The sequence below is a fragment of the Ooceraea biroi genome, chromosome 1 (genome assembly GCF_003672135.1).
Source record: "Ooceraea biroi isolate clonal line C1 chromosome 1, Obir_v5.4, whole genome shotgun sequence".
Classification (NCBI taxonomy): domain Eukaryota; kingdom Metazoa; phylum Arthropoda; class Insecta; order Hymenoptera; family Formicidae; genus Ooceraea; species Ooceraea biroi.
The window spans coordinates 21,629,760-21,645,540 of record NC_039506.1 but is presented as its reverse complement, the minus strand read 5'-3'; the positions used below and the strand labels follow the sequence as shown (position 1 = coordinate 21,645,540).

Below are 15,781 nucleotides of genomic sequence, written 5' to 3'. Positions count from 1 at the left end.
TTTGTTGCAAACACGCAAACCTTGTTGTTACGCATTTTATTAAAATATACAAAGAGATACAAATGCCAGTAATATCAATTAATGCATTTATTAATCACATTCACGTTCTTAGAAAATAATTGACATTTTTAAAAGAATAATTATCAATTCGTTTAAGCTATTTAACGCCTCTTGACATCTCATATAATATATTCTACAGAAATCCCCTAAATGTGCATACATTAATTTTTGCATAACTCAAATACGCTATTCTTCGCTTGAATCCAGGTTAAAGGATTGTCGATGGAGCACGAGAAGCTGGCGGTGGCGCAGAGGCACGTCACGGAGAGCAGCAACGCCTCCGCGGACGTTGAAGATAACGGCGGGGGTGGCAATGGTAGCGCCAGGGGTAGCGTAGGCAGTGGTAGCATCAGTGTTGGTGGCGTCGGCGGCAACGGGGATGGTAGTGGCGGCGGTGTTGGCGAAGTCAACGACACGAGCGAGGCGAGCGAGGCCACCATGGTCAAGAACATGAAAAGGAGCCATCCCACACCGACACCATCGCCCGCCGCGGCATATCCCGTGCCCAGCGTCTACTCTTGTCACTACTACGAAACCCCGCCGAAGAGGCTGATGAGGTAAGAGATCCCTCAATTTCCGGGGAAAGTATAGACGAACGACGGAAAGATTCGCGTTAAAGACTGAATTTTTTCACTTTTTTTATCGACTTTAAATAATTTTGAGTTTGCTTTGGGTTGAGTTTGTCAGAACATTTCGTGTCTGATAGAATTACGGTGTGTTGGAATCAAAGTCGTTTCGTTGAAATGACGTTTGCTGGATGCTGCGGGCGTAATCTCTGTGACGTTCATAGCAAAGAGATGCGTCCGATCAGTTTCTTAACTAACTTTACTCACGTGTTTACACCCGAATATCCGCGTTACGTTCTCCGCCGATTGGCCGAGATTCAGCGAGTTGCGATCGCGTATTTTTAGATCGCCGAGCGATGTCGACACGCTGGGAAGAGCGAGCGTGCTGCGCGACGGCGCTGCCTTCCGGCCAGCGTCCGCTCCGCATCCGCTTCTGCTAGAGAACCACTTCTACCAACCGTTCACTCACCCTTGCGAGACACCGTCGCATCCCCATACCGCGCCACACACGCCTACGGAGCTGGAACAGCAGCTGGAACGGGCGCGGTCCGAGGAGCGCAACAACTGTGATCTCAAGGAAAGCGTCGCCGAAGGTAACTGAAAGCATCCTCTCTTCTGGTCTCTTTTTTTTAAAAAAGTCAATCTGAACAAACTGAAAAAATCACCTGGCACAAACGCTATGTCTATCTTCGCAGATCTCCGAGTAAAGCAGGAACCAGTGACCGATCGGGAAAGGACGGAGAAGTTGGCGGAGAGATTGTCGAGCGATGCTTGTTCCGGACGGGGGTTTGACTCTGGCTCGTGTGGCGCGAACTCGGACCACCTGCCGCACGGGACGCAGCTGGGTTCGGCGATGGTACCGTCGGTTCAGCCGCCGGCTACTGACCAGTGTCCCGTAGTATGGAACACGAAGATCAACAAGGCCAGCAGTATCAACGTCGACGGTGGTGAGTGAATTTATTGTTTCTTGCATCGCGAGAGATCTCGCTGCGTGCACGGCCGCGCGCGACATCGCGGTTCCGCTAAATTTAATTTAGCGGAAATCGTCTCACTACAACCGTTGTCGAAGGCAAGAAGGCAAGAAATCTCGTGACGAAGTTTGCCTTGCCATGTGCTATTTTATCGCAATGCTCGACAACAACGCGGACTCACGGAGCATCGATCGGGCTGCGTTCACCAACGAGTCGCATTACGATCGCGTACGGTACCTCCGTGAGCCGGGGAGATAACGAATCGAGCAGCTGAGTCTATTGACACGTGAAATCAAGGATGATGTCAAGCGATGCGATGCGATGCGAGCGAACGAGCGGACTCCGCAGGTTTGTTGAACCTCGCGCGCGCGCGCAGCCGTGCCGCGTATTTGGACTTTTGATTCCTCGCCAGAATATACGGCGCGAACGATCAATTTCATGATTTTAATCACATGATTTGACCGTCGTGGGATATTTCGCTCGGCGGCTCGAAGCGGTTGACCAGTTGACCGATTCAAAGGACGTTGCCCGAATGTTTTTCGGGACGCGGGACGATCTCTCGATCCGATAATCTTAACGTATCGATGCGCCGGATGGGAGGCCTTCTGGCATCGGAGAGTTACAAAATGCACGAGCGTGTTGCATCATCGGCTGCACGTGGCGCTCCAGCCGCGGATGTTGCAACTGCCGCGTTCCTCGTGCTGACATTCACCGCGTTCCTCTCATCGCACTCCTCGAATCATCGCATGACGAGAAATAAAACGGTGCATCATAAAAAGAAACCCCGCACCGGGGTGCCATTCGGAAAGACGCCCTTGAAAAAAAAACCGCGAGCTTTTCCAACCTATTTCCAGACCGATCTCGCTTTTCACGTCTCAGTTTCTTAATCCTCAAAGACAACGAATCGATCGCGGATCGATCGGAAAACAACACGTAGCTGGAGGACAGCCGCGACTCGGGCTCGTTTTCGTAGCGCGGTTTTCGTGTCGATCTTTTTTCGTCCACGTGTACGTCCACGTCAGTCTCCGCTTCGGCGACGCTCTAACGTGCAGAAAGAGAGAGGCGACGACGGACGCCGTGGACGGACGTGGATTTACGTGGGGGGGTCGCCCCCCTTCGTCCGGTGTATACGGGCCTATCACGATGGTGATGCCTTACGACTTGCCTTCACGGTGTGAACAAAGTGTACAAAGAGGATGCAGGCGACGGTGCAGCCACTGGGAACATCTTTTGCTCCGGCGAGCAAATCACCGAGCGTGACGCTACGACGACGCCACGTGAAACGGACACGTCGAACGGACGAACGGACGGTCGGCACCAACACCGACGACGATCCGGCGTCGGCCCTCGGCGTCGCGGCGACTGTGTACCATCGCCGCGGATGACGCTCTGACCATTTTTAATCGCCCGCTCGCTCGCCCACCGCAAAGAAAGTAACGAAGCGGCAACTAATGCAACGGTTATTGACATTAGCCCGCGCAGAGGAGAACGGGCAAAGAAACGGGAAAGGCGAGGGGGACCGTGCACGTTAACGTGCTCAGAGAAGAGTGAAAGAAGTTGCCAATAGAGGCGGAGGAGCCGTTTTATTAACGTACCAAAGTTTTCCAAGCATCCATGCGACCGATCCAAAAGCCGAGAAGCTCCTTTGCACTTTTTCAGCCCGCGAGCCTCGGGATTACGGAGAGAACGCGCGCGCCGCGCGCCACGGAGAGGAAGAGGAAAGATTCGATTACCGTGGTCCCGCCATCGGGAGGCTGAGCGCGCGAGGCCGAGACGAGAGATGACGTTGAAACAAAGAAGGAATCTCGTTACTGCTCTTCAATTATTCAAAACCCGGCGCGACAAAGAGACGCGGACAAACGGAGACGTAAATCTCCGAGGAGAAGCGCGTTATAAAAAAGAGCCGAGAAAAAAAATAGTGTGACACTGTGGGCTCTTCTGTTGCGCTAATATGTAGGTGTACATGTATGACCATGGCGAGCATAGCCGCTTTGAATGGCACGGTGAGAAAAATCATGAGCGCCGCACCGCCGCTCCGAGTTATTCTATCGCAGAGTACAGTTATGCTCACCGACGTTGGCAACGTCGTTACTTTTTGTTAGATCCTCCGCGAGAGTCGTTAGGAGCCGCACGCCACTTCGCCGTCTCGTCATCGTCATCCTGGCGTGGAATTTATGCGACCTATAAGCCGCCGCGGTGCTGTGCGCGTTGCGCAAGCTGTTTGGCGAGCGAAGTACAGCGGCGAAAGAGGCCGGGAACGGTGCGCCTCTTGCGTTTCCACAGATTTGAATTTTATGGAAGCTTCTCTCAAGCGGCACCAAATTAGAGCCACTTTTTATTACTCCCCGAGCCCGAGCGAGAGCGATATTTTCTTGGGCTTCTTCCACGTAGCCTGCCAGGTTGTCCGTATCAAAGACGTGTATGAATTAATGACTCGACATAAAAAGCATCCAAGTTTAAACTCGAGGATGGAAACGTGGAGGAAGGCTGTCCTTCGAAATGTTATTTCGGTTATTGGAAAAAAAGTACAGAAGATATACTCGATACATTCGTGTACGCCACGTTTAATCTCGCCGCTGATTGCACTCGCTGCCGAAGAAACCGATCGTATCGGCAGATGAAAGTAGTGAGGTCACCGCCGGAATGAAACTGCAAGAAAAGACTCCGAGAGTGTCTCGTGATCACGCGTATACCTTATTTTTCCTCTCTCTCTCGATTCTTTTTTTTCTAAAGTCCACCGCACTTTCTCTTAGATTCCGGCACTATGCTAGTCCTTGACTTTCTACGACTGATTAACGTTGTTCTTGTATGGTCATTCCACTTCCAGATAGAATTTGAAGTAAAGAAACTGAGCCGCAAAGCATTCTTGCATTTTTATACATATTCAACAAGTCGTTTCTCTTGTTCTTCGAAACAGAAGCCAACGTGTCTCATTTTTCAACCCTCGACCGAGCCAGAGTAGAAATTGCAGTCACGGCACCGACTAGAGTTCGTTATTTATGCAACAATTGCGCGTTAGCTGGAGCGAACTAGCAACAGACCATTTCCGTGCGAGTAGTGGAAAAAGCGGAGAATAGCCAGCCGATGTACGAAACGATGCGGGAAGTGAAAGCGCCCCCAAGGGGGAGCAAACGCGCACGTCTCGCTTGAATCCGTTCACATCTGACACATTTGATACGGAGAATGCTTCGGCGATTGCTCAATTCGTTTTCTCCCTGTGCACCGAGCGTGCACTCGAAGAATATTCGACAAGACAAGAACACGCGAGAACCATCGCAGAACTCGCGTCCCCCGCGATCGTTTATCCGCCACGCTGAATTATGCACGAAGCAGGAACGAGGGGGAAGAGAGAGGGTGCAGTTGCATCGGGCACGTGCGCGGTTCACATACAGGTGCACTACCTTCCCTCGGTAGGTTGTTTCTCCCGCTTCCTCTCTCCGCACCCTCCTCCTGTCTCTCTCGTCTCTCCCTGTTTCCTCGCGCAACCCTTCTGCAATTTCGCGCATTCGTGAAAGTTTCAGGCCTGGCGACGAGTGCAGCACGACTCGCTAAAACATTAATTCCTCATTTCCGAGTATTAATTTAACCTACGCTGTCGCGACGGTCTCGAAGATCACTGGCGAAGGTACGAAGGGTTGCTTGGCGCAGGCAAACATTGTCAACGAAGGGGACGCGAGATTATTAAGAATCGTTATCACGAGTTTAGCCGCGGGGGTGTTCTCAGGGTGGTCTTATCAAGGGTTTCTGTCAGAAAATTAATCGTAGAAAAGCATCGTCGGACTTTAATGTTTACGTATTTCGCTGGATCGTCAGTCAAAACAGATGTTAATTCCGTTTCAATATTTAATTATTTTTCCGCAAAAGCCTCGAAACGATATTTATAGCTCGATACAAATTTATTCCCGTGCGAGAGGCTTAAAAATTTACATATGTAAATCGAGTCAGCGGACTGCATTTAGTAAAAACAATTCCACGGCGTCCGTGTGTTTCGCATGTTATAACGCACGCGAGTTTCCATTACGCGCCGTTTAAAAAGCAGGCCGCTCATTCGGCCAGCGGCATTCTTAGAAGCGATTAGGCGTAATTCAGCCTTGCCGCGGCATTCTGCTGTCGTCGTCACGAGACCTTCCACCGCCGAAAATCATTGCACAAGAGGAATGCGAGGCCTTCGCCCGTTACGTTGCGGCAATGCGTCGAAAGTCGTGCAACCGCACCAGCTTTCCTTCCTACGCGGTCGTGTATGTCAATTAATCGTATTGCGTCAGGATTTCGGCATAAAATTAAATGCACGTCCTATTTTCGTGCCCGCACTTGCGCCCGGATTGCTCAACTGCGTGTCATCGATAAATGAAGTATTCCATACGCGCGTGATATCATCCACCGAAATGCCGAAATCCACCGAATCCACCTGGCCGCGATCTCGGACTTTCGCTCGACCGCGGACGAGCATCGCGCTTTTTACTCGCGATGCAAGAACCGAGATCGATCTGTACTTGAATCCACCGCGCATAAAAGTCGCGCCGCCGATAAAAGTGGCTATTTCCGAGACGTAAGAAAATAGCGGGTTCCCTCCGAAAACAGGGCGGCAGATCCCTCGTACGTGAGTTATGGGTTTAGGTTGTTTGGACGTTCTCGGGAGAGGATGCGAAAGGCTGCGTTGCCGTTATGTGTGTCATGGCCAGGCGCCGGTGCCGGCGCGGTTTAGAAAGAGAGTTAGAAGAGAGCGCGAGCCGGCCGTTCTCTCCTCTCGGCTGCAAATTGTCTTCGGCGAAGAAAACGTCCGTTTCACGCGCGCTCGTTGGACTTCCTGAAATCCCCCCGGAGGTTCGGTCTCAGACGATGCCGTCATTGAACGGGACGCGCATCGAGTCCACGGTGAATCCGATTCACTCGTCCGCCGAAATTCCCAAGTTGCACAGGAAAATAAAAAAAGTCAGTAACATTAGCGCGCGTAAACGTGCGATTGATATCCGCGCCATGGGTGTTTGACAGGACAGCACGGCCAGAAAACGGCATGATGGACACGGTGTACGTATTGATCAGCCGGGGGTGGTAGTATGCGGTAGAATCGCAGTAACCCGAATTAGTGGCCGGCTGTCCGACCGCGGCCTAAAATTGTTCGATTACTTCGTAGATTGCACGAAATTATTATCTGCCCTTCGGAGTGGCGGTCGTTTATTCGACAAATAAGCGGTATCTCGCTCCCCGCGACAATAATGTCGCACTATCGTATAGTGATGACGAGGACAGAGTGACTTTCGTGCGGTATTGATCGCTAATCCTCACCCAGATCTGACGGATCGATTGTAATCGAAGCGTATGATGACGCCGAAACTCGCGGAACTCGCGAATTGATAATCTTCTCTCCCTCCCTATGTCTTTCTATCTTTCCCTTTTTGGAACCGTCAACTCTGGCAATAATTCGTAAAATATTCACCGCTTTCACCGCGAATCGAGAGAAGTATTAGTCCAACGTCATTTACGAAATGTCAACGTCGTATTTTTGCGCGCAGCTCGTAATAATCAGTGAACAACAGAATTATAAACGCGCATTACGGCTAATCAGGAAACCGGAGCGGGTCGCGCCACGCGAGAACGATCTTATCACCGATGTCATAACGATTGCAACGATTGCACGTACACTATCGCGAGAGCGCGCGCGCACGTATATTCTCTCTCTCTTTCAGTAGGTCGAGGCGCAGAAAAGCACGAGGTGAGTGGAGGTGGAGGACGGGGGTTGAGCAAGATACGATCATCTGGTTGGCCCGTGATAACGCCCAATCTTGATGTCGCCCACACACGCACGACGAGCGCCTCGTGTTGCTTTCGTTGGGAGTGAACCGGCCACGAAAACTCCACGACTGCACGTATTGTTTCGTCACGCACGCGTGCACACTCCACGGCAAGCTACGCTCGCCGTTAACCGTTAGACCACCGGATACGATAGAAAGAGAGAGAGAGAGAGAGAGAGAGAGAGAAAGAGAGAAAGAAAGAGAGAGCGAGGGAGACCGCGGTACATACAATGCCGAATTCGGGTCACGAAATAATTCATGATAAGGCCATTGGAGCACCCGCTCGTACGAGCGAACTGATAAATGAAGCATGGAATGCGAGCGAAAAGAGCAAAGCTACTAAGGAGTGAGCGCGCTCGCTTTCTTGTGAAGTTTGCTTTTTTTCTTTTTCGTTAAGCAGCGATACCGCCACCGTGGCATAACGCGCACCGAGCATATGGACATGCATTATTGAGCAGAATAATGACCATTCGTCGGGAGGGGGTTGGACGTGATAGGCGTGCGACTCACCGTGAATGATTATTTATGCACGCGATGGGTTCGTCGATGTTAGTAACAACCGAAAAGTTGATGGATGTATTATATTCGGGAAATAATCGAAAATGGGCGACAGCCATCAATTCTTGAGGGCGAAACTTGCGTTTCTCAGGAGGCGGTGCGAAAGAATCGCGCATCCTCGTGGAATTATTATGGATAATAATCGCTGAGCGGATTCGAGACGTTCTTCGTGCGCCTCGCCTCGAAAGAAACGCGACGATCGTGAGACAAACGGTACCATGCACCGGAAGACGAGTTAATTAAAGCGAGAATTAAAATCGGAATTAAAGCGAGAAATGTATTCCGTAATGTGCTGTTACTCACGCCTTTGAGCACCGCGTCTGGCATGCCTCTAATTTGCATGCGCGAACGTTACGTTCGCAGCGTAAGATACGTATCCGGATTCCGGACATGTCGTTTAATGTTTTATACGCATGTGACGCGCGTAATTGACGCTACCGAGTGGAACCGTCTTCGACGGGACGTTGGAAATTATTCGATTATTCATCGCGTAATCATTAAACAGAAATGCGTTTCGCCCAGGGAGAATACTCGATCATCGATTGCAGTTACGAGAGGGATTGTAATTACTTTGGCTCGCGTCAATCGTTGCCGTCACGAATTTTAATCTATTTTATGTTTTAATTAAATTTAATCTATTTTATAATGTTTTAATTAAAGTTAATTTATTTCATAATGTTTAACGTTGTTTAGTGCAGCCAACCATCTCGCTATTTTCTTCACTTCGTCAAGATCTCGAATTCGGCTCGCGGAAGCGCGAACAATGAGGGAGCGCACCGCTCGACGAGCCCACGACCGTGAATTTTTCATTCATTTTCATTAACCACCAGCAGCCGCCCCCTTCGCGAGGGTCGAATTTTTTACCGTCGCGAGCTCGCGCGCGACGCATTTTTTCGGCATTTCCTCCGCCGAATCTGCGCGCGCGTGCAATGACAAAATAGCTGGACTGTGTGCGTGCCCGGGGCCCCTTTTCCGCGAGCTTTATTACCATACTCCTCGCACCGGCAAGCTCGAATAAAACAACGGGCACGCCCGGCTGCGAGAACCGGCGTTACCCTCCGCCCACGCACAATGTGCGTAACCCTATCTTCGCTGGATATCCTACGTGTTCCCTGCCGCGCTCCTCTCCGGTCCAGGTTTCCTCACACAAAGGACAAACGCTGACCGAGCTGTCGCGAGCGAGCGTGCCTCCTCTCCCCTCCCCTCTCTCTCTCTCTTTCTCTCTTATCGCCGCTGCATCATGCGTGAGAAAAGAGAACCGCCGCGCTCCGAGAGACCGGTAGAGTGGGTCAGGTCTCACGCGCGTGTGCGTACGCGCAAGATGTGCGTGCGGATATACCCTCCGCTCTCAGCGAACTCGCGATGTCCGCCCTGATAGTCTTTCTCTTTCTCTTTCGCCATTAGCCTCCGCTCCTCCGCTCCCGGACAAGCCTTTTAGCAGCCGCGGAATTGGAGAAATTAAAAGTTTACCGCGATTGGAATCGCGTATTTCTTAGGGATGAGAAACATGCGGAAGCGAAGATTTTCTGTCCTGAAAACATTCGAAGGACGCGACGTTTGGTGTGCAGAAACGGCTTCCGTTTCGGTGCATGCGCGCAGAAATCGGGCTGGTCGCGCTCACGCGCTTCGTGCGTGTGCACGACGCATTGCGCGGCCACGCTGCGTCATTGCGTGAGGTTCGCCACGCACACGCGTGATAGCGCCAGCTGCTCGGTGTTGCCCAGGCGCGTATTTTCGTGGCGGAGGAGAAGCCGAAGGTGGATCGCCAAATTGGGTGGGCGGCCAAGGCGTGGGTGCAAATTTACTGCAGTAAATTTACCGCGCCATCGTGGTGTCTCGCGAACACGCGTCGAATTTGCACGCAACTGCGTGATTGTCTGACATTGTATTCGTTGCGCTAGATTATTCGACACGACTCTGCGATTCATCGTATCGCTGATTATGTGATTTAGATAGTAATATTATTGTTAATATTATTTAATATATCTTAATTAATTAAGTAATCGCACATATCTGAGATTTTTAAATCAAAACATGCGACTTGCACTCTTGCTATTTTTAATTTATCGGATTTGAACGTGAGTGACAGTTTTATCTTTTTTTAGTATTAATTTCGTCATCGCGCGAAGAAATAGATTTAGCATGACTGGAACGCGTCGTCTTATCGCTGCTGCATTTTCATTCCCTCGCGCGTAATCTGCTGATACCGGGATGAACGCGAAGATAATTCACCTCGCGTGCATATGCAAGGATATACGTTAAATCGTTAGTACCGCCTCCAGTTGGCAGCCTCCTTCTCCAAAGTATCCACGTTCTCGGGATACTCGGTGCTTCCCTGCGTTGCGGCGTAGGGCGCCGAGGGTCTCGCGCCGGGCCTACTTGCTCGCGGCTCAATCAATAACGAATGCGTGCGTGCATGGGTGCGTGAGTTCGTGCGTGCACGGAGCTGCGTGTGAATGTGCGCGCGCATGCAACGACTCACCAGCCGCGCCGTGTGTGAGTGCACGTGCCGCCAAAACTTTGTGGACTTCGCATGCCGCGGACGCGTAAGCCTGTGAAAAAGAAAAAGAGAAAAAGAAAAAGCGACAGAGCGAGAGTGTGCTCATATATACATGCGCGTGTACATGCGCGTGTATATGACCCCGCTGCTTTCGGCATTCTCGCGGAATATAATCGCGCGTCGTGCCGGAAAATTATGTCCGTACTATTTTCATCGCGGACACGCAGACGTGGCTCGGGGACACGCAGCTTTTTCGGAACGCATGTACATACGCACGTATGCACGCCCGTACGTCGAGGAAGTGAGTCGAGCTTGCGTGTGGGCGGACGTAACGCTGGCAAGCGGACGCGCGAGTATCGCTGCGCATCCGCACCAAGATAATGTCTACGCGATTGCAGTATGAAGTAAGCGATTACGGCATGGCGATTACGGTATATTTGGCGAGCCTCCCGTTGACGCAATCGCGTGCGTCCGCGAGCAGATCAGGTTTAGTCAGATTAAAAATTCGAGATTCACGACGGCAATAGGTACGTGGAATGCCGCACTCTTTGCACTTCCTCATCGGTATTTCGTCATCGCGATTCCGCGAACGACTCTGTTACGGAATTATACATCCCGCGCGAAGTAGAAGCGGACGTTCGCGGTCAGCCGACTTTCCTGAGAGACGAGTGCGCTCCTATTCTCCAAAAACGAGGCACAAACATATTATTTCTGCAACTTTCATCTCTTCCTATAGCCTTCCATCTCAATTTCCTGATGATAATTTATGGTGCTCAAGATCAAGATTCCGTGCATTTTCGACAATTTCTCGTATTTTTTCAGGAATCTACGATCGTGCACGATAAGTGGAGCCGCGTGAGCGAAGTTTTTCCTCGAAATTGATTCTCAATTATTTCCAAATCCTAGCAGGTCAGAGTAGTAAGGCCGCATCGACTTCACGGCCAAAGTATTCCAGAATTTCAACAACACCCGGCTCGGTCGTGGCTATGAAGGAGGTCAGGAAGACCTTCATCACTCGCTGTCCGAATAGCGTCGTTTCCTCGACATCATGTATATCTCGAGAACGAAAAGTGATGCTGCGATCATTCGTTAGAGTTGATCTCGGCGATCGTCTTTCCGTCAGATTTCACCCTCTGCATCGTTGCTTGTAACAACATTAATAGTGACGACGTTAAACTCTGTCTGCCATCACGGCACATCTTTACTCTTACCGATACGCTCGATGCTATTAACGAAACATCTCGCGGCTCTATTCTCGCTGGAAGGAGAATCTTCTCCTGGAGGAAGTCGCTTCCGCGCGGAACCAAAGTGCATGCGCGAAGATATCGTATCTGCGATCATAAGGACATCGCAATTCAGGGAGGCCCGGGAAGTGGACCGTTGTGCGGGTTATGGTTCACTCCGGTTTCCGAGGGGTTAAAAAAGGGAGAGCGGGTGCGCACCGCACCGCCAGCCCTTGCAGAATCGACCGGCAGGGTGCCAAGCCGGGACAGGAACAGCGGGGGAGGCCCTGGGCTTCTCCCTTGATTTCGGGTTGCAACGCACGCTGCCTGACATTGATTTTCTTCGCCCCCTCCTCCTCCTCCTTGTCCTCTTCGATCTCTCTTCATTCCTCTTCATTTTGGCCACTGGCGGTCTCTTTCTCTCTCCCTTCTCCCTCTTTCTGTCTCTGTCTCCCCTATATATCGGTCTCAGCGTCCTCCTCGCTCTTATCGCGCCACGGTCTCGCAGACCTTCCGACTCGGCGGCCATCCCTTCATCCCTCCATCTTCTCCCACCGTTCTGACCCTCCTCATCTTCCTTCTCCTCGTTCCTCTTCCTCGTTCGGAGCGAGTGCTTGCCCGAGCGGCGACCAATTTGGCGCCACCGAACGAAATGTGTCAAGGCCTGGCGAGAGATCCACAGCATCGCACACGCTCTCTCGCACATACGCGCACGCACGACCGCCCATCTTCCTCGCGTGCGCAGCGTTTTTAACCTTCCGCAGGGTGGACGCTCAGCCGGAATTGCGATCGACTCTGGGAGCCCCGCAGTTTCCACATAATGGAATCTTGCGATAGATATTCCGCAGGCGATTCCAATATCTTGTCTCAATGTCAGTCGAATTTACTTGATATAATTATCATCGCGCTTATTTTTCTACATCGTCCTCATTGCTCCACTTCGTGGTCCCCCTCGAGTGTGTCCGAGTTACGTGATACTATTCCACTCTGCACGTCGGTTCATCCTTCATTTTCCCAGTCCGCTCACGCATGCCTCGCCGCGTGAGATAACGGGCGGAGGTGCGGACGAGATCGCGCCACGCATCCGGGAGGGCCGTTCGCGAGGGTCGGAGGGTGCGAGGACACGCAAGCCGCACCGCTGATAAGGGCGATATGTGCTCGCAAACGTTGCGGACACGATCGATCGCAGCAAGTTGATGCGCGTTGCGGTAGGCTGCTTGATATCGGAAGTCACTCTTCGCGTTACACGTTTGTTCGATCCATTCAGCCGAAAAGGGAGAGGAAGGGTCAGATCGTCGCGGTCCGGTGTGAGGACGGGAGAGGGGGGAGAGCAGACCTTGGAGGCTGCTGTTGCTGCTGCGTTTCGTAACGTAACCTTTCCATTTTGCCGCCCGTCCACCCGCACCTCCCGCGGGTCCACTCCTCCCAAGCCTTTTTCCTCCCTCCTGCCCCAGCCCTTCGGTCAAACACGCACGGCTTCTCCGAGAATCGGCCGCTCGCTCCAGATTGCCATATCTTCCTTCGACCTCTTCCAGACCGTCGACTCGCGGCTCTTAGGATCTTTCCGCTCCGGGACGTGACGATAATTCGAGACTCGAACGACAGCCCGGTGCGGGAGACTAATTGGATCGCTTAATTATTTCTCTCTGGAAGAACGTTCGCGCGCGATCGACCCCTCAGTAATGACGATTCAATAAAGGGCAAGCCCTGCGCCCGAGCAAGCGAACGAAAGAGTAGGAGCAGAAGGATTTCGGGCACTTCACATCGATTGTGCCCCCACAATTTCACGCGGAATTAGGGGCGTCCGAGGGGCAACGAGATACCTCGACGCCGCGCGCGGCTTGATACAATAATTCGGGAACGTAGTTATGCGCAGCAATCATCGATGAGGATCCGCCCGGGCAGATCGGCGATTTCTTGGGCGGCGCAGATGGCGGCGAGCTACCTTTCCCAGAAGCGCGGTCGTCCCGCTTCCTGGCCGGCACCGTTTTGCGTTTCTGCATGTCTCAGAGGCGTACCTACCCCGCGGCTTCGTCTCACCCGTCCCTTCTGCTGCCGATGATCCTCCTCACCAAGCCCTCTCACCTCTCTGTTTCTCTCTCCAACGGCTGCGCTTTTTTCTCTCTCTCTCTCTTCCGGCGCCTTCGCGCACGTACGCGCGCCTTTGTTCCGGCGCGCGGGTCCTTTGTGAATCTCGTAGTCAGCTGCACGAGCCGCCCCGAGCGGTCCCGTTTACGTTTTCTAGGATACCGCGATCCCTCTATTTTTAGGCACTGTCCGCCGCCGAGAGAAGTCGGCGCGGTTCCGCACGTAAGAGACGCGGCGCCGCGGTCTACTACGTCGCCTCGCGCATTTTCTCCGCCTCCGACCCGTATTTTCAGCACAGATACGACAAATGTGCTCGTTTGTGTCGTCGGTGTCTGCCTGACAGCGAACCCGGTTCTCGTATCAGACAGATAAATCGCAGAATCCCACGGCGATTCGTTCGGCGCTCGAATAAAGTGACGATACATTCGCGTGCGCACGCGATGATCGAGCGATTAAAAATTGACACAAAATCAGCAAACTGATTGTGAGAATTCTTCCGCCTAGTCACAAACGTCGTGGACGTTGAGTGGAAATTTCTGGCCCGTATCAGACTACGCGTGGATTGCGATTTTGCGAGATTGTAATCTTATATAACTGAATTAGTCGAATCCCAATTTCTAAATCGAAATTTCAATCCTTAACGAGCTTCAATGAACTTCATACTCTGTGCGCATTCTCTCTTGTTCATGATTTATTATGTGTTCATGCGTGATTATTTATGCGTTACCTTACCGCGCAATGATTTTTGTAACGATTCACGAGCGTGCGATCGGCTCATTCAAATACGGTATTTTCTCATCGCTCGCATCATTTCGCTCGTTTCTCGTGACACCTGAATGCGAGCGATCCCTCCACTCGAGAGAAAACGACATCGGCGATGAACGACCTGCCGATTTCTTTGTCCTTTTTCTTTTTTTTACATCTCGGCTCTCTGGAATTGTTTCCGTATTAATCTATATAATTTCACTGATGATACGTTGCGTGTGCGTGTCACGCAGCCGGCTGGCCGGTCGGTCGGTGAACGGGCCGTTCAGTTATGGCCTTAAAACACGATTCGTCGATTCGCCGATTGCGATTTGGCGTGGAATCACGCCCGGGCATGTTATTAATGTTAAATGCGCGCACGTGCAATGACATCACCGTTGCTGGAGAGAGGTCCGATGATGTCACACGAGTGCGAGGCGACGTTAGGGAAACGAGCCGCGTTAGAATAGTCGCATTTCTTTGTGTTTAAACAAAGAGAGAGGTCCGAATGAACCCAAAGAAGTAACTAACGCGCGTTTGACTTGGAGGGGACGAAACGTCATTGATTCAGCGCGGTTCCTCGGTTCCACAATGAGCTTCTTGCTACACCGGGACCGAGGATCGAGGACGCAGTCACGGTCGCCACGGTGTAACGTTAGTCTCTCTTTCTCTGTCCCTAATGCTAATGACATTCAGCGAGGAAGTTATTTCGAGCTTTTGTCCGCGGACGTCGCGTTGTGCGAACCTAAGAATATCTTGCACGCCGTGCTCACACGCATTCCCGCGGCTTTTCCGCGGGATCTTGCGGGTCACGCCATTGTAATCTCGTAGGATCGTGTATCAGCACGATACACAGCCAGTTTACCTTGCTCGAAATGTAGCGGTGGTTAATTATCCGCTCTATTTCTCTCGGAGACCATAGCTCCTCCCTTGAGCGTATAGCAGTAACGAGCTCGCGAGTCTTCTGAGATTTCACCTGTCCTGGTGGCAGTTGTCGGTTGGCGGCTGGCGGCAACAATATGGAGATATTATCATCGTTAGAAAGAAGTAAACAAGTATATAGCAATACTTAATAAAAAATTCCATTACATAATCCTAAACGCGTGCGCAGAGATTACGTATCTCTAGAAGCAAAACACGATTGTGTAACCGCAATAGCAAAAGTTTTAGGCTTTAAATAAGAATAGATATGCAGATGCAGAAATCTTTTTTTTCGAGACTTAGACGAAAATTGCGTTTGGCGCAATCGGTTGTGCGCGTTCGCGCGTAGCGAGGAGGC

General features: G+C 51.5%; 1 protein-coding gene across 5 annotated transcripts in view; it reads left to right on the top strand.

The window, feature by feature from the left end:
* LOC105278499 (zinc finger protein chinmo) overlaps nt 1-15,781 on the top strand; it is a 54,215-nt gene that overhangs the window by 29,503 nt on the left and 8,931 nt on the right. For 4 of the 5 annotated variants that reach the window (XM_011337637.3, XM_011337635.3, XM_011337636.3 and 1 more), the window contains exons 4-6: nt 268-617; nt 972-1,219; nt 1,322-1,573. In XM_011337637.3, coding sequence (XP_011335939.2) covers nt 268-617; nt 972-1,219; nt 1,322-1,573 — 850 coding nt within the window. Of the gene's footprint in view, nt 1-267; nt 618-971; nt 1,220-1,321; nt 1,574-7,284; nt 7,311-15,781 lie in introns of all 5 variants that reach the window. The other variant, XM_011337639.3, reaches the window with a different exon arrangement.